This window comes from Netta rufina (assembly GCF_964035555.1).
Source record: "Netta rufina genome assembly, chromosome: 1".
Lineage (NCBI taxonomy): Eukaryota > Metazoa > Chordata > Aves > Anseriformes > Anatidae > Netta > Netta rufina.
In genome coordinates, this window is record NC_140123.1 from 155,993,054 (window position 1) to 156,018,223 (window position 25,170).

The 25,170-nt window shown below is 31.5% G+C and overlaps 1 protein-coding gene across 1 annotated transcript in view; it reads left to right on the forward strand.

Annotated features, from left to right (window-relative positions):
• Positions 1-25,170, forward strand: part of LRRIQ1 (leucine rich repeats and IQ motif containing 1) — a gene marked incomplete at both ends in the record, with an annotated part of 111,263 nt that overhangs the window by 77,656 nt on the left and 8,437 nt on the right. The window contains 3 exons of the mRNA XM_084306004.1: positions 12,238-12,370; positions 13,939-13,999; positions 19,327-19,447. Coding sequence (XP_084162130.1) covers positions 12,238-12,370; positions 13,939-13,999; positions 19,327-19,447 — 315 coding nt within the window. The remainder of the gene's footprint in view (positions 1-12,237; positions 12,371-13,938; positions 14,000-19,326; positions 19,448-25,170) is intronic.

A 25,170-nucleotide genomic window follows, 5' to 3' on the forward strand; every position in this document is an offset into this window, starting at 1 on the left:
TTTCAAACATCTTTCATTTATTGCAAATGGAAATATTTATAAAAACTTACCTGTAATAAATTTTAATAATTGGTTCTTCCATAGCTATGTCTGTTCTGTTTTGTTTTGTTTTGTTTTACTTTTGTACAAATAATTACAACTATTTCACTTTATTAACAACATGCATGTTATCATGCTAATTCCTGACTTTAAACTTTGTTTTATTTCCCCAAAGAGAGTGTTATATCTTTTTGTGATTTCCCATCAACAATGTTCATTATAGAAATGGTAGGGATGAATTCCCTTTTTTCATTGCATAGTTAATACAGTTGCACAAGGAGACAGTACTGATGTCACAGAGCACTATGAGAAGTAGTTAAGTTATTCAGGACTAGTCAAGTGAAAACTGAAGAATCTGTTTGGAATTTGGGAACAGGTAAGTAAAATTAAGACTTTTTAAGTACTAAGGAAAATTGAATATATTGGGTTTAGTGACTATTTTGCTACCTCATTGCATTCTATTCTCCTCTTTTCCTCCTCTTCTAACCAGAATCCTGAGGGAAAGTTTGTTCAGAGACGTGGCTGCCTTGAGGATGATGATGCTATTCAGACATTTCTCCAGTTTTAGTATACCTTGATGTGTTCACTGAACCAGACTTTGGAGAAGTTCAAAGATTTCAGAATTTCAAGAACTGTGTTACAAGATACAGAAAAAAATTTACTTGTGTATTTACTTATGTATATTTTTTGTATTCTTATTGCTAATTCATATACCATTTTCCAGTTGCTGTATCAGTACCTCTAATGTACTGCTTTTCATGTACTGTATTTAGCTTTACTGATCTGAAAAGAAGAAAAATCTTGCTACATCATACAAATGTTATATATTTTATAATTAAAAGATTTTCTGTCTATTAATATTTCTCCATTGTTTTAAAGGATTCTGTTCACCTTTTTGCTCAGATTATTTTGTGTTACAATTTACCTATCTTGAATGAAAAAAAAGGAAACTATATTAGAGTCTTTCTTACAAAACATTCTCTAATATAAGGTAAAAAGCAGACATTGTCTTGTTACTTTAAAACTTGCTAAAAATATGATGTTCGTTCTCCATGACAGTGTCTGTTACAAATCCTAACTGCTTTGTTCAGTTAAATTTTTATTTATATATTTTTTAAGAATTCCCATGTAAGGTACTATAATTTTAACAGAGTAGTTTAGTCTGTAAGATTGTAAAACTTATCTGTTTCATTATTCTGATGTAAAATGTATAAAGTTATCTACTGAAGTTCTTTAATTTCAAGTGTGAGTTCACTTATATAATTGGACTTTATGTGCTTATTGTCCTTTTTGAATCCTGTGCTAATTGCAGAAGCTTAAATAAGTGGCTACGAATAAGCAAAGTTAGGAATGGACAACTGTTTTACCTGTTGTTGAACAACAGGCAAAACAAACTATACTTTTAAGTTTATTATTTATGGCAAATATAAATAGAATGCACATGAGGCAAATTCAACAATTCAGAATCATCATGGTATTTAACTTATGTATATGTCAGCAAGGTGGAGGGTTTAGTGAACTATTAGAGGTTTAGTAAGAAATATACTAATTTAAACCCACCTACTCCAATAATAAAATATTAACAATCAAGCATGTTCATTTTCTCATTAAAAATGATTTAAATAAAGGTCAAAACAAAATTCCCTGACAGAACAGGAGGATCCAGGGTAAAAATAGTCCTTTTTCATTATTCAGTGAAATAAATCATTCAGATCTTCTTTGCATAGAAAAAAATATGCAGTTGTAACAATAACTGATTCAAAATCAGTATAATTAAGTTCAATTCCCCTAGGGCTAAATACTCTTGAATGTGTGTTGATTTAACTAAAATGATGTGCTATGTTTAAATTATTGCACTTTTCAAGTGTTTATAAGCTGAAAATTTCAATCTAGTTTGTAAAGAACTCTATAAAAGTACTAAGCTCTTTGAACAACACCAATTAAGAATTAGTCTGGGGAAACTTGCCAGCAAATCATGTTTATGCTTTTGTTTTCAGCTGTCCTTTACAAAGGGAATTCCCTTTTTTGAATAGATCTGGAATTTAATATTGTTTATTTTCTTCTGTGATGTATAAACCAACAAAATAAATAAATAAATAAAACTTCTTAAGAAGAATTGGTGTTTTTATATCTATCTGTATTTATTGCCTATGCAAGTCCCTGGTATTTACAGTTATTTTTAAGATGAAGATAAATATATAAGAATTGTATCTGCTTGGGGTTTGCCTCTCTTTAGATGTTGAGTCTGAGACTTTTTGTTTCCCCGTTGAATTCAATAAGCATTAAATCAAGCCATGTTTACGTTTGACATAATGGCAGACCTGATCTTCGGAGATACCTCTGCATTTGACTATGAAGTAAATTAATCAGCCACCTTGAACTTAATCTGTGTAGATTTTATGTGTGTATTTGACAATGTAAAGTTGTTCTACTGTTATTCTTTACCTCACTGAGAAAACTATGAAGTGTTGTCACAGTACCCTCATCAAATGTCAACAGGTATTTCCAGTCTACATCAGAAAGTAAGCCAGAAATAGTTTCACCCACACAGAATAAAACACTTTTAAATCCAAAATTATATGTATCCATAATAGATAGAGTACACGACCAATTCACATGTATTCAAAATTGAACTACATTAACAGAAAATTGTTTCAGTGTTACTCTGCACTGATAAGTACCAATGAGTGAAACTCACGTTGTGTACATCACATGTGTTGATGAACAAAAGATCTTAAAAATAAGTTCATATACTATTCAGATAACTATCTTGAGAAAACGTTTATTCTCAAGGGTAAACAAAATTAAGACTTTTTAAAATGTACGTTCCCAAGCTGTGATACACCGTTACATGTTTTTTGTTTACAGTACTTAATTTACATTAATTACTTGCTCACAAAATTATGAGATAATTATTAATGTCGTTTAAATCAGCTTTACTAACTTCGTGTTGCTCCTGATTAATGATTTATGTATTTATTTTTAATACTTGACATAGGTGTCTTCTTGTTACATATCAGTCCCAAATTGTTATTTTGAACCAATCTTTCATTGGGTTTGAATTTTTCTGTCCCAATCTTCTACTTTTAAGTCCTTCAGTATAAACAAAACCTACCTTAATAGTTGTCACACTCAATAAAATTTACTGTTTTATTGTGTTTTTTGCCCACCTCATAGGTAGCAGCACAGTAGTCAAAACCTCCTGCACTCATAGAAAATGTTCTTTTGTATTTATCTATTTTTATTTATTTTGAGAATTTCTTTGGAAAATCTGGTATCTTAATTAATTTTGGTTGGTTTATTTAATGTAGGAAAGGTAATCCTCTTGTTTGCCCTCCATACAAAGTGATAATCTTTTCTTGCTTGAAAATTCTGTTTCATTAATGAGCAGTTAAGCACTTCTGTTCCTGTTCTTGATTGTTTCTGTCAGTTAATTTTAAAAACTGGGAATGTATAGAATTAAAATCTATCAAAAGAATTGTTTAAAAAAAATGTTTATACATTCCTTAATTTTCTCTTGAGCAATATAAACTCCATTTCCATTTTCTGTAGAAAGCATCCTTCATTAATGCATTTAATAATTCCAAAAGAAAATGAGAAAAACTAGAGGTGGATTCTTTACGAGTTAGATTTGGGTGAACAGATAGAAGGTGAATGTAGGCAGTAACCATAAACATAATAGGCTCAATCTACTTCTATTCTATTTACTCATAGTTAACTGAGTGTAGAAATGCTGGACATATCATTTCAAAGTAGTTTTTACTTCTTAATTTCTTTGTTTCTTCAAGGGACTTGACTCCCGAAGATATTTTCGTAACATACTCAAAATTTACTCCTCAGCAGACCTGTTGAAATTTGCTTATGCTGAGTGGCTGAAGCAGTTAGTATATAGTTTACAGAACACACTATTCACAGAAGACTATAAACAAGAATAATGTGAAGATACAGTGTAATGCTGTAAGTGATTGTAAGTAATGTGTAAGTTTATTTTCAGAACTCATAAAAACCCAAGTGGATCTTGAAGAGTGCTGTTTGCAGGAGGCACCAGTTTACATCAGGAATTCACCTCAGTGTGTTCATATGGCTAATATCATGCTTATAGTTCTCATTTTCTTTAGAATTCTTTTCTATTTTTTAGCAAGAACCAATCTAGTCTATCAAACACGAAACTGATGAAACTGTTTCATGTTACTTCCAAACCTATATATAAAAGAAATCTTTAGTGTGGATGGGCTGAGAAATGTTGAAATGTTAATCTGTTGGTTTTTTTGTTTGTTTGGTTGGTTTGGTTTATTGTTGTTGTTTTAAGATGTAATGAGACTTTTTTTACCTTTTATTTTTTTGGGGGGTAACCTGATAAAGCAAGGATCATTAGTGGCTGTGGCAGTGGGTATTTGGATAGTCAGCTTTTCTTTCTGTGTACTCTCCATCTTATCCATCATCTGTTGTTTTACACTTACTACTGAAGAAGTTCATCTTCACTATCACCACACCTTCTAAAATACAGCACTAATATGAAATTTTCTGGCTACAAAGATAATAATAGTACTGTTTGTTATATTAATATCACAACTATAATTGTCCAGATCTGAAGAGTATGATGTTCAGAGAGCCTTCAGTGCCTCTTCTAGTACAAACAAAAATACCCAGAACAAGTGATATATTTCAACTGAGTGGAGTCAGTAATTATATAGCATTTCATTCAAAACTTAAATGGCAAAACATAGTAACCAGAATTAATTATCCATCAATATTGATCAGAAATACACATAACCTCACAATTTTTGATTGTTGACTAACTAAAACAGTGGCCAGGTCATGTTTTGTTTTGCTTTGTTTTGTCCTGCTTTTTCTGTGCTCTAAAATTCAGATGGCCTTTATCATTGACTGAAGTTAAAATAACCTTAATCGTATATTTGGTTCCAGTGTTAATTGACAGTTGTAGTATTTTGAGTTTGCTACTACCTTGATACTAATATGTAAGAACAGGAGTGTACATGCAGAGGCTTTAATGGTAGAAAATTAGTCAACTGGCAGAATTTGGTTCTGGTTTTTGAGTTAATTTTAAAGAAATAATACGTTTGTGGACAAGGGAATGTCATTAAATGTATTAGAGGGTGTAGGCCTTCATTAAACAACTGCTTTAATATTCCTTTATGTTTTCTTCCTGACTTTTCTAATTGACCCAATTAGCGTATTCCTATATTACTATATTTATTTGTCCTCCACTATTTGGTCACAATCTTTTTCCCACTGACATCTTCAGGTCCTATCACAAGATTCAGTGCCTGAATCAGATCAGAACAGTAATAAATTCTGCAAAAAATAAAATCAGCAATTGCATGTGTGACATCTTCCTGTACACACCTCAGATTAAATATTTCTTTATGCTTATAAATCAACTCAGAAAAGTGTTGTATGTCTTAAGGAATGGCATGATATGAAACCAATTTTGTTACAAGGGAAATTAGAGAAGATAAATGAGAAATCATATTTAACATAAATGGTGGAGTAGAGAAAATAATGGCAGCCCATATCATTGTGAAAGTTGGATAAATTGCAAGGAAAAGAGTTCATTCTACCTTGAAGTTGATGGCAGGTCAGTGAAGCATATGAAAAAAAAAAAAAAAAAAAAAAAAAAGGAAATCAAGGGAGTGTTCCATGTCCACAAAAAAAGTGAAGGAGTTAAGCAATTTTATATAGAATGAAATTTTGTAGTTTTCAATAAATCTGTGTGATAGTGGGTTGCTGTGAGAGAGATTAAATGATCAGAAGATATCAGGAGAACCTAATCAGCAATATTGTAATACAAATAGATATAAATAACTTTAAATGAAGCATTTTAAAAGCATTTTGTTGAAGGTTAAGTAAGACTTGAATTTGTTTCAAGGTTGGGAAAGGAAGAAACTGACAATAACCAATAAGCTGTGTATAATATAAATCTAGAGATAGACTAATATAAATCACTACTGACAAATAGTAGTGGTGGTGTATTATGCAGAGACAGGAACAAGCAGTGAAATAGACAAGAATGTGTGGGAAGTCCTAAGTATAAAATTCTGTTTTCCTTGAATTCAGAAGCTGAAATTTGTACAATTTCAGTGTTTTAGGAGTCTCAGTGAAAGTATTCAGCTTTTGCATAATCTAATATTAAGAGTTCAGAAGAGTTCAGATAACACGGGTGGGAGAGGCTGAAATATATTGAGTGAAACAGATTAAACTAAGGAGGTGAAGCTTTATTAGTGGTGCGAATCACCCTGAAATAGACCATAGTGTAGAACATAACAAAAAATAGAAATGAAAACAGGGAGAAAAAGGGCAGTCCAAAAACAGAGTATGGTCTAATTATATTCATGATTAGGAGTGTGGTAAATACCTGGATTTTGGAAAGGAAGAATGAGTGTGAGGGTGAGGTCAAGAACAGTTGCATGGTGAAAAGGAGATAAGTGCTATAGCAGATGAAGAGGTTAGAGAGGAGAAGGAGGTTTGCAGATAGAAGAGTGATATATTAGACCTTAATTATTGTCTGAAAGAATCTGAAATATCTGGTAAAACGGGGAAAAATATAAAAAGTTTTTTTTTTTTAATTTATTTCTTCCTTTCTATATTTGTTTTTATGATTTTTGAAGCACGTGTTCCTGTGGCTTGATCAGCACTCCTATATTCAAAACTCTTTGTGACATAAATGATAATGCATTTGTAGCATCAAGAATTTTTTCAGGTTGTAACCTCCTGGTATTTTGAAAAAATGTCTGTTTCATCTTTGACTCATCTGTGCACTCAGGCACTGCTATAAATATTTCATTATAATATTATATATTATAATGTAAGTATTTCATATAAGTATATAATATAAGTATTTCATTCATTATGCCCCCAGATATGCTAATTACTTTAGTCAAAAGTTACTCAGATGGAAAGTAAAATCTAAAATTAATCTGTCTATGTCACAGACAAGATTCTTTATTTTTAAGGTAGAAAGGTGTTTAACTGTCTGAAAATTCCAGACCTGAGTTGTAGATAAAGAAACATGATGTGGTGATATTATTTTAATTCATATATTTATTTATTTTATATATATTTTTAATATATTTATTTTAATTTATATATTTAATTTTAAGTGAAGCAAACTCCACATCAGTTACTGCTACATGATACTAACAACTGTCTTGAAATCTTATAAATATTACTAATGTATACACTGAATACCTGTGTACATACTAAAGACCACTCTAACTACTATCTATTTTCTTAAAACAGTATTACAGGCATGTAGTGGTAGCTATGTAATACGTAAGTGAATGTAGTAACTTCTGACAAAGTAAACTTCTGAGAAATGCATTAAGTTTTGTGTGGGTAAAGAAATTCTCTTTACCTACATTTCTCTTATGTTCCAGTATAAATTTATGAGTGTTTATGTTTGGTTATTTGTTCTGTTGTTTGTTTGTTTGTTTGTTTTTTAAGTATTTTGTGGTCTGTTTCCAAATTCTTCAGTTTCTTGCCTTAGTATCAGAGTTATTGCTTGTGTTGTAGCTTTCTGTTCTGTATGTATTATACAGATTGTGACAGAAATAATATCTTTTTTTTTTTTTAATTATTATTTTAAAGTATGGAGAGGATGAGATTAAAAGATGGATTTTAGGTCTAGGAATTTGAGATTTTTTATTATTATTTATTAAAACATTATAGAAGCTATGAGAAATAGTAAAAATCCTCAGTGGGTATGCATCATTTTAATTTTCATTTGGAATAATGTATTTATAGTTAGTACACTTGCATATAGGCTCACATGCATGCACTCTCAGAATTTATATTGCTGACTGCTGCTAATCTATACTAGAATACTGACAGATAAGAAAAAAAAATCGATGTATTAATAGCATTGACATTAATTTTATATCCAACTCAGCTACTTAATTCCCATATTAAGAGCACCATTTCCAGAATACGTATTGAGAAAATTAAGTCTGGTCACAGATTTTTTATATTAAGGGAGGAAAACGTAGAATACTGAAGAAATTCCAAGACTTTCTTTTCACATTATGGGTCTTAGTTTCATAGTCTCTAACTTTATATGTATTGTACTCTGAAGCAAATTTTGAAGTGAATTAAATACCCCTCTAAATTCAAAATTTAACTGTAGATAGTTAGCTACAGTGCAGACGTCACATGCTTTTCTGTTTCAAGAAACATATGTCGTATTAAAAGTAGAATATTTATCTTCCCATCATCAACAAATATATTTGAACAAAAGTCAATGCTAAATTAGATGCCTCAGCACCCCTTTGCATAAAAATGACAAAGGGATTGAGAACAGTGAGGATCAATTTTTTCTAAAAATAGAATCTGAAAATGCAGAATCTCAAAAATTTCTCTGAATGTAGACATTGTGTCACTATCTTTGGTATACTGGCTTGCACACGGCCTTGCAGTGGAGAACGTGAGTATGAGGGACTCCTTAGGCAGTGGGAAACATGGGTTTGGGCCTCATGAGATTTGAATCTCAAGCTTTTGCATCCCAAACTATTCTCTTTGGGGATGTTTCAACCCCCTTTTTAAAGCTGACTGCTACAACTGAGAGCACAAGATACATCAAACTTGAAGAAAATCCTGTGAGAAAAAAGCCTGACTTTATCTAGAACTTAGAGCACTTCACCAGCAGTAGTTCACAGATTCTTAGCACTTCTATAACTAACTTAATAGATTATCCAGAAATGCTCTAACATAATATATGTAAACAGTATCTATATTTTAAACTGAACATGAGACGTGCTGTCTCAGAGCATGCCAAGCAAACAGAATTTGACAGACTGAGGTTGACATTTTTCTGGATCCAGAAGTTCAGTTTATTATGGGTTGAATAATATTCATGTGGATTTGGAGACCTTTAGTTTCTGTTTCAAGGACATTTCAGATGCCCAGGTTCTTCTGAATAGGTTCTCTCTACTTAGGTACTCAAATTCTGCAAGAAAATGGCAGTAGGTTCCCCTGAAAACTGGTGGAGTCTGACCTAAGTGCACAGCATGTGTGTGGATTAATTGGTAACACTTAAAAGTCATTATTGCACAAATACCAAATGTAAGACTATTCCAATTGTAAATTACTAACTTGTGTTGTTTAAAAAAAAAAAGTTTGAAAACTTAGAAATAATAATCTAATGTGTGTACACTAATTTAAATACCTCTGAGATGATTTTTTTTCTTTAGGGGGTTCTTCCTTCTTTGATGTATTCCTTTTTTCTTTGATATTCTAAGAGTTGTCTGGGTTTAACAATTAAAGATTATAGGTCTGATCCATTTCAAAGTTGCAGAATGCTTACAGCTCTTATGAACTTCTGTGTAATTTGTGAGTGTTAGTACTTCTACAAAATCATGTCCAGGTTTAAAAAAACAAAAACAAAAACAGAGCCCTAATTTAAGAAAGCTATCAAGCAAATGCCTGTTAATGATAATGATTCCCAAGATCCTCCAACACATGATGTTCATAAATGGAACAGGAAAGTGGTAATGTTGTGTTTTAATGCATAACAGTATTTTTTCATAAGATTTATGTTGTTATTAAAATATAAGACTATGGATATGTTCCAAATAAGAAAATAGAATACTGTTTTCTACATTTTTGGTGCACTTTTCTCTTGATCACTTTCTCATTTCAATATTTTTTTAAAATATTAGTATGAATATATATAATAAAATTTTAATAAAAAAAATTTCAAACAGAATTCCATTAGAAATTCAAACTGCAACAAAGGTGAGTTATATGCAATCATTTGAGAAAAATAACTTCCCAAGTTAAATATATATTTTAGTAAGTTTTATTGTAGCTTATTTTATGTACATTCTCTTTTGGCTGCCATTGATACACAGACTTGGACTCTGGCCCCAGGAGGCTGGAGCTGCCTGCAGAGCTCCTGTGCAAGGCACCTGGCGGGCCAAGTGTTGGACTCGATGATCCATGTGGGTCCAATATTCTACTGGGATATATTCTATCATATATATATATATATATATATATATATATATATAAAATGTTATATATGTATGTATGTATATATATATAATATTTGTATAATATTTATATAATATTATGTATTATGTATAGATTATATGTGATATCCCAATATTCTATTGGGATATTCTGTGATTCTATGATTCTAATATTGGTTTTAAATCCCTATGTAGATTTGCCTTATAATAGAGGAAAAGGGCAATGTTTGAGCAAATGCTTAGTTAGTACTGATCATTTTGCCAGGAAGAAATAATTCTCCTGAGAAATATGGGTAATACTGAACCAAACTTTTCTGTAAATATAAATTAAGAAGGAACGTAAAGCTAATGTCTTGGGGAATTATTTCTCACTAGAAAACAAATGTTCACTACAAATGTTCAAAATTTAAAGGTCGGAAAGCTGTACTGCTGAACTAGGAACACAGGAAAAGAATATCATAAACCTAGGAAAGAAGTGGTTCTTGCTGTATTCAAGGAAGGTGATGAACTCTGTTATTATGACTCTCTATTTTAATATTTGACACTGATCCAGCAGGTCACTGCTTGATCTTTCTTAGGCAGACCTCACAACCATATTAGGATAATTCAGTGATGCTCCATCTAAGCTTTTCATTTTCTGTTTTCCTGATAGTATATCAGGAGGTACATGAGAGTCCTTTACAACAGCAAATAATATATTCTTCCATCTAACTTCTAGACTGTCTAACTACTAAGACATCTATGACTATGAATTATGGATTAGACAATTGAACAAGTTCAGCCCAAGGAATGGATTTAATTCAAATAGACATTCCCTATACTGAGATAAATGAAGAGCTCAACCAAAAGACATTTTTATTTCAAGCTTTTATAAGCAGCTATGATACTTTAACACTATTCCTTTAAAGCTAAAAGATTAAAGCAGTGAGCATACTGCAGAGCCAGGTAAAAGAGAACTGAGAAACAACAGTTTGCAGCTCGTGCAAATGAAATTATAATTTCTATGGAAGAAAATAATAAAATTATTACAGATAATATAGCAGCCCTCTGACAAAGTCTATGAATAGCCGGTATCTGCAGTTCATATTGTCAAAACATGAATGGCAATAAAAGCTTAAAATAAAGAGTATAAGGAAACCATTCACCTTAATTGTGATACTCTATGCCGATATAGTGATTGATAGTTAAATCATTCCTAGTGAGTAAATGGGCTTTATACAAAGTGGAATAACTTACATACTTTGCTGATTCAAGTGCAAGAGATCCACCCCTACAGTTTACTAAATAACTTCTAATCGCTGCTAAATTCACTTGTCAGGAAGAGTAAGGAAAATCTTTGAAAGGGAAAAAAGCAATAATCATCAGAAAGCAGTAAGGTAATGTCTTCCGAAGTGAGATTAAAGAGGGAAAAAAGGCAAAACCAAACATTAAATAAAAATAAAAAAATAAAAATAAGTGTTCTGATGTCTCATAAATGATGTCTCTTGAGTCAAAGGTACCAGGCAGAAAATAAAAAGTTGTTCATGAATGTCCACATGCAGCAATGATGCTTCCTCTGCAGGTTCTTCCAATTCTGACATACTCTTCCTTATGCTTCAAAACATGTCAGGTACCCACCAAAGTGTTCCCAAAGACTGAAGATCCTCCAGAGTTGTGCAGCTTTTTGTTGTAATGTTGATGTTTTATTCTCTTAGAATCTCTTTCATGTGCCAAAATATATGTAATAATAAGATATGCAATTGCTTTGAAATACAATATTGGAAGCTGTCATTAAAGTATCACTAAAAGATCAGAGAAATAGGATTGCCATGCATCCACTTTTACATATAATGGCAAGTTTTTACCTTATGTATTGGTAAATAGAATTGTAATTGTAAATTAATGTGTATTTTTATCCATAGAGATGGTAGAGTGAGCAGCATTCATAGATGTTTTGACAAGCAATTTATCTATATTTTTCTATATACATTTCATTAAGAAGATACTTATTTCCCAATAAAAATAAATTTATTCAGAAGGCCTCTGTTCAATCCTAAAAAAGAAAATAAACCATGTAATGCAAAAATAATTTTAAAATATTTCTTAAATATATCTGAAGAGTAAAATATTGTGGAGTCAGTTGGACTCTGTAATAAAATAAAGTAATTGTGGCTTTTCTTTTGTAAAAAGCAGTATAACAGCAAAAGACAAGAGTATCTTTTTTCCTCCCCAGGTGAAAAAGAAGAATTTTCTCAACTGGATACTACTTTAGATGAAAAATTGCAAAGGAGGAAAGACTTTACATACCAATGGCTTCACACACAGCTTTCGGATTATGAAGCAGCCAGTTCAAAAAATACTAAGAGGTGAGGTAATTGCCTTTAAATTAGATTTTTTTTTTTATTGTAAATTTATCTTGTAAAGTGAAACCTAGGTTAATAGTTCTAAAACAAACATGACTTTGTAGATAGCACACAGTACACTATACTTCCGGGTCCCAAACACAGTACCTTTTAGAATTATTTTAGGCATTGAATAGATACTTCTTCTACAGTGATAGTGGTATGATAAACAGTGCAGGACTTTATGATAAAGTATAAACATAGGTTTATGCAAGCAAAGTTTTTGTATTGTAACTAGTATAGGAAAAAGTGCTTGTTCTTTATATACCTTGTAACTTTATTGGTATGTATTACAGTTTTATGTAATTACATCAACTGTAACATTACCTATATTGTTTGATTCAATTAAGGAAGTAAAACACCCACTTTTTAACTATATGCCATGTATTAATATTTTGTCTTCAAAACCTTCTTTTACATCGTCATGGTATGTATACTTCAGTAAAATATAGTAAATATGCTCTCAATTTTATTTTGTTTATTAAACAGGTAAAATATCAATACAGTTAAAGAAAAAGGTAATTTTATTCCCTAAATGAATGTTAAAAGACTGAGTATATGTTTCTCATATACTTGTCAATAAGTGCTCATAAGCTTGTCAGTACAAGTTACTGATACATTAGTGAAACCATTAATGGGCAGAACAGACAAAGGCATCTGTAATAGGACTAAACAAGGGGTCGATAAGCAAGCAATGGATTTACTATAAGCATTTTAACTTGACTTTCATTAAAAATGTATTTAATTCATAATGAAATGGACTGCATATTGTTACATTTTACATGGGAAAATATTCCACATTTCTAAACTATATCGATGACTGAAGGAAGTCTATGCAGCAAATATTCTTCAGAAAATATGTCAGTTACGTTCCATAATAGGGAAACACTACAAGAGCTTGTTTAAGATATCTGTCATGACTTTTAATTCGAATGAAAACACTGGAGCAGAACATGTAATGATGTTTGAAAGTAAGAAGACACGGAAATTTGTAAAGGCTTTTTTTTTTTAATGTTATTTAAATATTACTTTGTTACCTCTGTGGGTGTGTGCTATGCACTAATATTTGTACTGGTATTTTTAGGATTATGATACCATTTATGCATGTGGCAAAATTCCCACTGACCTACACTGGAACATCACTGGTAGACTATTTAGAACAGCTGATACATTTATGCAAGTGAAAACAGACTAGTGTGACAACTGATTTAGTCAGAATTTATGTCAGTACACGCAAACAGACATGTATTGTATTTATTGATATCTACAGTTTGAAATTAGTGTTTTATGATTAATAAATTAATATTAAAATAGTAGTTGTTAATAATTTATTAATTTTAATATTATGTACTATTAATTGTAATATTAGTTACCCTGATACTTTAACATGTTTTAACCATGGAATCATTTTAAATGATGTCATTGCTACTTACCTACATCTGAACAGGAATGTTTCCAGGATCAGATCCTCACAGGTATTTTAATGGTATACAGCAATATTTATTAAAACTTCCATTTTACATTTTTCCCAGCTGTTCTTTTTTGCCTGAGTTGGATCCTGTGATCTGCAACAGTGGACAAGTGCAACTTGCGGTAAGAACTTGTTTCCATGTGGAATTTTGCAGAATTCAGCTAAGCCTTGATAGTGTTTTCAAATGCATATTTGGTATAAAAACAACCAGGAGCTTTTTTTGATTGAATATAATTCTTTAATGTCATCTCTATTTGGCAATCAAGTCAACCATTGATGGAGATCACAGGAAGATTCAGGCACAAGAACCCATATGTGTACATAGGGTTCTGGTTTCATAACTTGATACTTTTGTTTGTTTGTTTGTTTAAGATATCAAATATAACTGTTTTTAAAGCTTCTAAATCAACCTTTAAAAAGATTTTAAAGCAATAAATATGGTTCAGCACCAATTACATTATTGACTGAAAATGTATTTTTGTCAATCAGACAAGTTTAAATGTTGTTAAATTCTATGTCATATACCTAAATCATTCTAATATGCCCACAGTGTCATTTACCAAAATAAAGTTACTTATTTATTAATATAGTAACATTATTAAAAATAGTGTAAAGTCAGATTTATTTCTACAATTTCTTTACTATTTTTTTTCATAAAATGGTCTCTTGTCTTCTTGTGATTCATTCTTTTCTTTGCAGCATTAAAAAAAAAAAAAGTATTTTCTAAAATGGGTAATTCTGTTGGCTGGCAGGAGACAGAATACAAATGATTTAACAATCTGAAGATTTACTAGTTGAAAAGACTTAGTGTTAGAAAGACCCAAATGTTCCTTTGGTAGTGAGCCAAACTGGTATGATACCAATTTATAGTGTATGACTTCATATCTTATTACCAAGTTAGCAATATACTTGTTGACGTAATTATGTGGGGGTGAAAAAAATAAAATTAAAAACAATACAGAATTTAGCTTTATATGGAATATCAATTGTAATTTTAGTTATGATAGAGCTGTACTTGATTCTAGTGTGTTGGTTGCAAGTATCTGTTTACACATTCCTTGTGTCCATCTGTATCTGAGGTACAATGAAAACCTGAATTTTATTGTATTTATATAGATACATTTTCATCTATTGATTTCAGTTAGTACCAAGTATGAGAACTCAAGTCTTGTGTATTTATTTTATGTCTATTTATAAAGTATGGCAACATGCTTTGTTGGTGTGTTTGTTTATACTGCTGGTATTGAACTGATGCTCATATTGAACTGCATTGAGCTACTTCCAAATTAATTCACATCAGGAACTGACAAAGTCTGTGTCTTCTATTCACATACAAAATATAATATATATAAATATTTTATATATATATATATATATATATAACATATAAAACGAATTTCCATAGTTCCATGATGTGACGTGCCTCTAAGATTACATACCTTACATACCTGTACTTGAAGCAATCTTGGCCCTCTCCAGCACCTGTATTCCTTGGTTTCACCAACTATGCAATATGTGTGTTTTGGAAATGCTTCTTTAAACCCTTCTAAAATTCATGATTGAACAAATGCTCTTAAGAGTTAGACATTACTATTGCCATTTTCTTTAAGTCGGGTTTTTAAGTCTGAGATTTCTTTAAGTCAGGTTTTTCAAGTCTAAGATTTTTCTTTGGTATGATAACTGTGCAATTCTTAGGGTGTTTTTTTTTTGTTTGTTTGGTTGGTTGGTTTTTTTTGAATGTTCAGTGGCTGAAATCATGAACTGGGTGACTTCTGATGGGGTTTAGATGCAGCAGAACTAATAGTTATTTGTTAGATAAAATCTAAAAAAGTAATTGCTCTGATTTGAACAAATCATAATCTAGTAATGTTATCTAAATTACACATTATATAATTATCAATAAGCATATATGCACATAGGTAGATTGTATCCTATTTACAGTAAGCAGTTCTGTCCACAAAATTCTACACCAATCCCACAACAGTATTATGTGGTGTACCCACATAACAAGCAATGTTATGGGATTGTCTCAGCCTGTGCCATGTTACACAGCTGTTACACATAAATGAAATACTGTGAAAAATGCAATAGGTCAAAAAATAGAAATAAAGGAATAAAATATATCTCTAATGTAGAAAGCAGCTTTATATAGGCAGTGAAATAATAATGTGGTTTATACACATAGATGGATGGAGAATTATGTTTTAAAAATTTATATATATTTTGTTAGCTTTTGAAGTTTGAAATGTGAAATCTGAACATAATCCTAATGCTTCTGCAAAGTAACTCAGTTAAAAGCTACAAAATCATGACAATAATTAAGTTAACATTCAGCAGTAATCATTACCAAAAAAGTAGGAAAAGTGCTGGTAATTTGAAAGAAAGATGAAAATATACATTCACCAAATCAAACACAGAGAGAGAGAGAGAGAGGGAGGGAGGAAGAGAGAGAAGAAAAGGGAGGGAGAAACAGAGAGAGAATTAGAACAGGAAAACATTCCTTGGCATTTCCAGTCATTTATTGTCATATGCTCGTTTATAGAGTTTCTTGGTGTGTAATAGCATCCCTAACTTGTATGTGCTACATAAGCCTGGATTCTGAACATACTAGATTAATGTAGTTTTCTAACTGATATCTGTATGCATTCCAAGAGTTAAGACTTTGTTTTTAGCTGACCCAAAATAGTATTTCTGTGTTTGCATATTAACAATAAAGTCATAGAAGTCTTAGCCCTTTTCATTGGAGAATAAACCCTATTTAGTAGCCTGCAGTAAATTTAAGATCTTGTTTTATTAATCTTGATAATTTGGTTAATACTACCACATAAGTGGTACTAGAAGGCATGCTGGCTTACAATTTAAGCTGGGCACTTTAAATTAAATATGATTTTCCTGAATTAGAAGTAGAATAGACTTCCCTATTCATCTTTGTTGCATATTTACTTGAAGTTACCTACATAGTTAACCACTTCACTACTGATCAGCATCTCAAAATTTATGTAACTTGAAATTAGCAGCAATTTTTTACCTCAGAAGATTACAGAATACCTTGATAATTTAATGTAAAAATAGGTGAATATTTGTATGCAGAACTGTATTCAGGACAAATATTCCTTCTGATAAAATTAATTTCCAACTAATAGGAAAAAAAAATATTTTGTAATAATAAAGCTAAGGGCAAAATATCCAAAATTTTAAATGCGCTACAGACTGAAGTCCAATACTGTACTCTGAAAAATTGTACCAGTATCTTAAATTTCTTCTAAATTTTGGCTCTAAGCTATAGGAGTAAAAGGGAAGGTTTTAATTACTTTCAGAGGACATTTAATCAGGTTCTTTACAAACCTTAATTAATTAAGTTTGCTCCAGAGATTAATACAGCTTTAAGATTTACTTTGATTGTAATTGGCTGAAAACACTTGTCTTTACTTGAAAGAATATAACAAATATTTTATATGAGAGAGCCAGACAGCCAAATTAAAATCTAGCATATGACCCTGAATAATGTAGTCTATAAGGTGATGAAACCTCAGCTTCTATGATGGTAGGTAGATAATAATTCCATGTAAAAGTAAGTTGCTTAAAATGCTGTGGCCTTCTGTGTCTTTGCAAACTGTGACATAACTTCTGCTATGCATTGAAACACTTTAGATGGAAATAAGAATGATCAATTCCATTGTTTAGAATCTCTCTGAGAATCACATTGATTGCATTATTTCAATTCAAGAGAAACTAAAAGTTTTAATTTTAAAATTTTAAACATGCAATATCTATGCAATTTCTTAATATTGCTATGAAAAAGCAAATAAAATTGATATTAACAACAATAATGAATCCCGCTACCTGTGCAAAGTGAAACTTTAAAATAATGGTCATTAAATATATAAAAGACAGAAGGAAGCAACAAATAAACTTTGTGCTGACACAAAGGGTACACAGTCACTAAGGAAGAGCATAAAATCTCTGTATCTTTGGAGTTGTTCGTTTGAAAATGGCATGAAGTTTTTAATGAATTTTACATTAAACAGTGCCTGGATAAAGACAAAGAAATGAAACAGGTCTCCATTTCATTTGAGTTCTCTGTTAGACTGGACTACAAAGCTTGTCTACATTGGAGCAATGCTTCTCTTGGTACAGTGAGCTGGTTTGAACAGGAAGTCTGGAGATTGTCTCCTCCAGAATAACCTACAACTTTACAGTCATGGCATTTTCCTGAGAAAAAGGGAGCTGCAGGCCTTAGCTGCCTGAGGAAGGAATTGAGACCCAGTCTCCCAAAGCCTGATCAAGCAGTCTAGCTACTAGTATATTGTGTGAAAGTTTTGTTGCATTGCTACCAGAATTTTCTTTCTCTTTCTCTCTCTGGTTTTGTTTGTTTTTCTGTTTGTTTGTTTAAGTTGAAAAAGTGGACTCTACTCAGACACCTAGGTTCTTACAGGATTTGTGGCTTTTCGGCACTGATGGAGGAAAGGCTTAATCTGCATTCTGGACTCCACTTTTGAAGTGCCAGAGAACAGAAAATTTAAGTGTATACCTATGGTCAGTACTTCAGCTGACTAGGTCTATACTGGGGATTTTGTAGATCTCTCTTCTCCAGTGTCTGATTTTTCCTGGTCAGTGTTGCTGGTCCTCAATATCTAATGAATAGTATTGTTGGATAACTGCTTTAGACATTGAATAGCTTTTAATTTCAAGGAAAGAGAGTTCTTGTTGAGTAAATATGTAGTAATTGCTAGGAAAAAAAAAAAAAAAAAGTGACTCTCGACAATTTACAGTGTGTGATATCTTCCAGGTCAATATTTTTAACCGTTACCATACATGGTGCCAAAACAAGGACCTCTGGCTAATCTAAAAGATGATTTTCTTTTCTATTTTGCCATATTGAGGTACAGGTAACATGCCTCATGCCAAAATGTAGGAGTTCCTAATTAATAAAATACTCTTACCTAAACTATAATTTAAATGCTAACTGATGGATATGGTTAAGTAGCAAAAAACTAAAAGATTAAATTACTTACTGGGTCTTTGATTGATTGAAGTGATACATGTCCTGGATAAAACATAAATATTGCAGAAAATAATCCAATATGACATCTCTGACATTCAGCTATAACTTAAATTATAGACTGGTCAGTAAATGATCTTAAGCTGTTTAAGGTTTCATCAACCATCTGCAAGATTGATTTTCTTCAAAATTACTGTACTAAAATGTTTTCTTTTGTTGCTGCATTGACTCAGATCACAAACCACAATTTTAAGATCGGCTCCTATTTACAAAAATGCTTTGACATAGTGCATTTGTTCAGCCTAGGCAACAATAAAGGATTGTGGTATCATTTTGAAGAAGGTTGTTTGACAGGCCCTGTTTGTTTATTTGGGGTAATGTGAGCTGCATTCAGAAAATGTTACATTTTGTTTCATGATTGTGTACATTCTCTCCCACTGCTTCCAGGCAAGCCCTGTAAGCAGAGAAGACACGGATTTAGATCTTGTTTCCATGGCCAGTGGAAGTGCTTTGACTAAGAACAGAGAAAAAAATAAGCAGCCACACAGACACTCAGCAAGATCTTCAAGTAAGTTATGGGTTTTTTCAATACCAGTTTTAAAGGTCACTTTAAAATAGTTTTGTGGAACTAAGCATGCTTGGAATCCCTAATAACATATGCTAATTATTCTTCTGTTTCTTACCTGAAACCTTTTCATATGTTTTCTATGGTTCTGTGTAAAAAATGCATCATTAATATCAATGGACTTTCCTCTTGTAATTTTAACCCACAGGCGGTGTGACATATACTAGGTCTTCCGATGCCCAAGTTCATAAAATATTGTTTCTTTATACTACAAACAGAATATTTTATGCTAAAAATATTATTGTTTTATGTTCTCCTTCATTTTTTTTCCCCAAAATAGATTTGGAAAATACAACTTCTGTTAACTAAATACCATAACACATATCTTAATCAAGCCATAGATTTCTGTCATGTTAGTTACCAATAATGCTGTAGTATATGCATCCTACAGAACTTACTGTAGCTCAGTGGCAGAGGATCCCTTTATTTTTATCAATCTTTAATATCATACAAATTAAAAGAAGAACATGTATATGAAAAAATAGAATAATGCTTGAAAGTCATAAAATGATACCATTTTCGGATTCATGTTTTATTTTGCATAATGTAGCTGAAGAATATGTTAGCATATTTCTAATACGATGTACTATATTTTGTCATTTGTGTACAAACTGAATTATTCAAATAAATTTAATTCAAAGGCCCCAAATTTTCATTGTGGAAAATATAAGCATTATTAAATAACTCTGGAAAAATTATTAGAATTCATAAATCCATTTAGGCAATGCAGTTTCTTGAAATTATTTGTGTCAAAGTTTACATTCCTAAAATTAGATTAGATAAAATGTAGCATCCTAGTCTCAGTTAAGTGCAGCCATCAGGAAAGAATAAAATTCTTTGTCTGCCTACCATGTTAGAAAAACTTGAATTGCATCCTGAATTTTCCAGTTTCTCTCCGTTGGCTACTAATGAAGCCCCACCATTTAAATTAGATGAGATTGCTGACTACTAGGATCCTGAATTTAGTAGCTGAGCTGCAAATGTCAACAGAAAAATTATCATTATATTCATATGTTCAGAATAGAATGTATGCATATCTGGAATAATTGAGTTAGGTAGTATACACCACTTTCATATTAATGTATAACTGCTGTATAATGTATAATGTATAACCTGCACTATCCTGCCATCCAGAAAAATAAATAAGAATCAGCTCTTTCTCTGAAGAGAGAACTGTTATGCAGAACTTGCCTTAGGAGCTTTAGTACAGTAAATAAAAAAGTCCCATTGTATTATGCTTTCAAAATGAAGAGTCTAGGAAAGAAGCAGAGAACAATCCAACTGGCAGAGTCATAAGTGTGAGAGACAGACAGTCTACTGTGTCTGGTAATATATGTATTTTCACAAAAGACATATCTATATAAGCACATTTACATGTTCATTCTCCTTTCTGTAGTTGAGGAACTAAGGAAAAAAGGGCAGACGATTTATGTTTTTCTATATATGTTTCTGTATGTATTATTTTCTATACATTTTTTTCATTGTGGATATGAGAAGGCTAAACAGTGATGATACATTAAACTGAAATGCATATTACTTATAAAACCAGATATTACTGTTGTCTTTCTACAATTAATATCAAGTAAATAAGCATGTTTATTATATTAGTTCAGTTTGCTCTTCAATAATTTACAATAAATTATTAGCTCAATGGGGACCTTAATCTTTAATCATTAAATCATAATCATAAATCATAATCTTTAATCATTAAATGTTTGCCTCTTTTTTATATGAAAATTATATTAATTATATGATAATTTCCTGCTGTATTCCCTCTTGGTTTTGCATTCTGAAATATTTAACGAAGAAGCCTGGAAAGTGTTTTAGTGATTCAGTAGGTGTGTTCATTTTGAATTAACAATGAATTGATATTACTGAAGAGATTAGAAAAGGGACTGTGACTTTGGACATGTTTCCATTTTAACTAATTATTAAATCAAGTCCTTACACCACTTTTCAGGAGAATTTGACCTCAATGATCTGACAAGATTTAATCAACAAAACATAGCTACACTACCACTTTACATTCTAATTATTGGTAGGGAGTCTTTGGCAAATTGTGCTGTACAGCTGAGAGATGTTACTAAATTTAAGAGATGTTATGGATATCATATATGTTTCTTATATATAATTTGTAATTCAGTTAATGCATCAATAAATCATTGAGATCCTCCAGATTGAAAAAGCAGGTCTAAAAATACAGAATAAATTATTTTAGGTACATTTACTGAAAAAAAAAAAATAAAAAATTGTGTGATACTGAAAAAAATGCCTTTCATATATTGCTGGGTCATGACTGTAGATCATGTTTTTGTAAAGACAAAACATGTAGACTGCTTCACTGCTTTAATTCAGCGGTGTTTTTAGAAAGGCTAAGTCAACATTTTCAGAAGTATTTTGGGGAACTGCCAATTTTCAATGTACTTTTTGTAGGCCTTATTTGCTGAGGATAGGTTCTTAGCATTTCTGAAGTTAAGGTTAAAGATTTTAAAGATTGTTATCACCAGAAATTACTAGGTGTTTCTGAAAAAAAAAAATGGATGGAATGAATTAATCCCAAACTAACTTAATTCTGTTCTTTGACACAAAAATAATTTTAATAATAAAGGAAATGCTGTGGACCTAGTACATCTTAGGCAAAGGAAAGCATTTCTGTATAGCACTTAGGATATTTAATGTGCTTCTCTGTTATATGTTCAAAGGGAAAAGACTGATATGGGTTAAATTATATTAACAAAAAAAAAAAAAAGTAAGTAAAAGATATAACATTAAGAAAGGATAAAAAGTGCTCGGTCAGACTAGTTATCTATCCAGTTTGGAACCTTGCCTGGATTGACGGCCAGTACATTATGTTCTCAAATATACCACCTTGTATTCCTTCCAAAAATCATAGTTATTTCTTTCTGCTCTCTGGTTATTTTTTCTTTTCTATTTCTTAATGTTTGGGGGCTTTTATTTTTATTTTTAAATTTTTTGTCCATTCTCGTCAATCTGCTAAGGTCTTGATCTTTCTGATACTTTGTGCCAATGAGTTGCAAAAGGAAGCAAGTTTAAAAGACTTTTGCTGACTGTATTTTCTGCCTTTAAGTTTTTTACATTAACTCACCTTGCTTTCTTTAAAAAAATGGCAGAAGAGAAAGATATTTTTATCTGATGTGTACCTTCTCTGTAACACATACCCATGGTCTGTGATGTGGTTAGTGCCTTACAGAGTTTTATTAAAATCTTTATTAGCTCTGTGAATACTGGTGTGAATTACTGGTTATAAAATTTTTTAGTGAATAATTAGAAAATTTGTTAGTGAATAGAGCAATAATAGTGTAGTTAACACTAAGGTACAAGGTGGACAATGAATTTTTTTTGCAAGAATTAGAAATTGAGTAATTATTTTTTGATAACAAGCTAGATGTTTTTTTTTTTATGCTAATCCAGAGTTTGTGAGTAGGTTATGACAATCATAAACTCCATTCTATCATCCCAGACTGGTTACATACAATCAATGTTGTACATTGAGATGAGATGTAAAACTACATTGTCTACCTATCATCAGCATTTTGTGTTTTTCTGTACTCTACAAATCTTAAATTTTATTCTCTTTTACTTTCTTGTTTTGTGACCTGCAATCTGACTGGACTTCCCAGAAGCACTAGAATTTGAAAGTAGAATGTAATGGGAGCTGGGCCACTCATTGTTACTTAAAATGCTACCTGTTATTCTCAATTCTTTTCTTCCTTAGTCTTTCAGAGAGTCTCTGATTTCCGTAAAATATTATTTTTTGTGAAACAAAATTAAAAAAAAAAAAAAAAAAACACAAAACAAACAAACAAAAATGCTTGGAGCTCAACCTTGTAACTCCTTAATCACCCCTAGTTCTAAACATGACCTTTAATTGCTATCTCCACTGCAGACGTGTATTGGTTTAATTTCTCAGATAAATTTCAACTCTACCATTCTCATACTCTGTGAAATTAAATTAATGAAGTTTAATAAAGCTGTTCTTACAGTGGAAAGACTTCCAACTCAGTAGAGAAAAAAAAAAAACAATCAACCAACCAACCAATAAATAAATAAATAAAAACCTCCCTTAACTTTGCTCATTTTTTTCACTTTCCTTATTACACCTTTCAATTCTTATTCTTCTTCTTGAGAGAATCCCACTTTTTTTTTTCTTTTTTTTTTCTTTTTTTTTTTTTTTTATTGCCTCCCTTTCTCTTGATAAATCAGAATCCCTAAGAAAATTTTCAGCTTTGTTTTAAGGAGCATGATACATCTTTACTTCTCAAAAAATGCCTGCTTTCCTGCTCCTTTCCCCTTACCATTATAATTGTCTATATATTCCAGTTCCATAACTGCTGTCTTTCATTTAGGAATTGTAAACTCTTTGTGTGCAGTAAACATTTCATTTTTAAGATCCCTCTTCATCCTTTACTCTCATTTATGTTTTACTGAGAAACTTCAGCTGGTATTTTTCCTTCCTTCCTTCCTTCCTTCCTTCCTTCCTTCCTTCCTTCCTTCCTTCCTTCCTTCCTTCCTTCCTTCCTTCCTTCCTTCCTTCCCTCCTTCCCTCCTTCCCTCCTTCCCTCCTTCCCTCCTTCCCTCCTTCCCTCCTTCCCTCCTTCCCTCCTTCCCTCCTTCCCTCCTTCCCTCCTTCCCTCCTTCCCTCCTTCCCTCCTTCCCTTCTTCCTTCCTTCCTTCCTTCCTTCCTTCCTTCCTTCCTTCCTTCCTTCCTTCCTTCCTTCCTTCCTTCCTTCCTTCCTTCCTTCCTTCCTTCCTTCCTTCCTTCCTTCCTTCCTTCCTTCCTTCTTTCCTTCCGCTCTTTCTTTTTTCTCATACAGTCTCCATTAGAAGTTTGCCATGTTACAGAAACTGAGTAAGGAACATTTTAGAAACATATGATCAAATATGGAAGTACTTATTTAGCAGTCCTTTCAGTTTCTTGCTATTTACTTACTTAGTAGAATTTCTAGAAGATTTATACTATGTAAATATATAAAAATTATGCTTTCTCCTTAGAAACATGTAGAAATGCTGTAAGTGTATAAGGGATATTTACAGTACTAATTACTTGTACCAATTAAAAAATGATGAACCCAATTTACTTGAGAAAATCACAACTGCTATCACTATATTAGGAATAAAGCTATCTCTTCTGTAAGCCACATCTGGTAGTATGACCACATGAATGTTAAGATATGCATTTTGTCCAGTAAAAGATTATGGGATAATTCCATACTATGAATATTTTTGTTCTCAGGAAATGAATGTATAGAATGGATGAAAAAGGGTTCCACAGTTCTGAAGTAGTTAAAATTTACCAGGTTTTGAAACGTACTAGAGAATTATGATTATTGCTGTGAACATCATTTCAATATATTTTTTCCACTGAGATTCCTCTGTACATCTTACCAGAATACAAAATATGAAAAGAGATGATATTCCACCACTTTTTTGCATAACATATATATATTTTGTCAGAGGAAAACAGTTAGAAATGGATTAAGCCTATGTTGTATGCTGAAAAAAAATACAAAATAACCTGAGTCTGGAAACTCTTAGCCACATTAGGGTGGTGCTTAGGCAAGAAGCTGTGAAAAGGAAGTGAATTAAAAAAAAAAAAAAAAAAGTGAATAAATCCAATATTATATATTATATATTGGATTTATAAA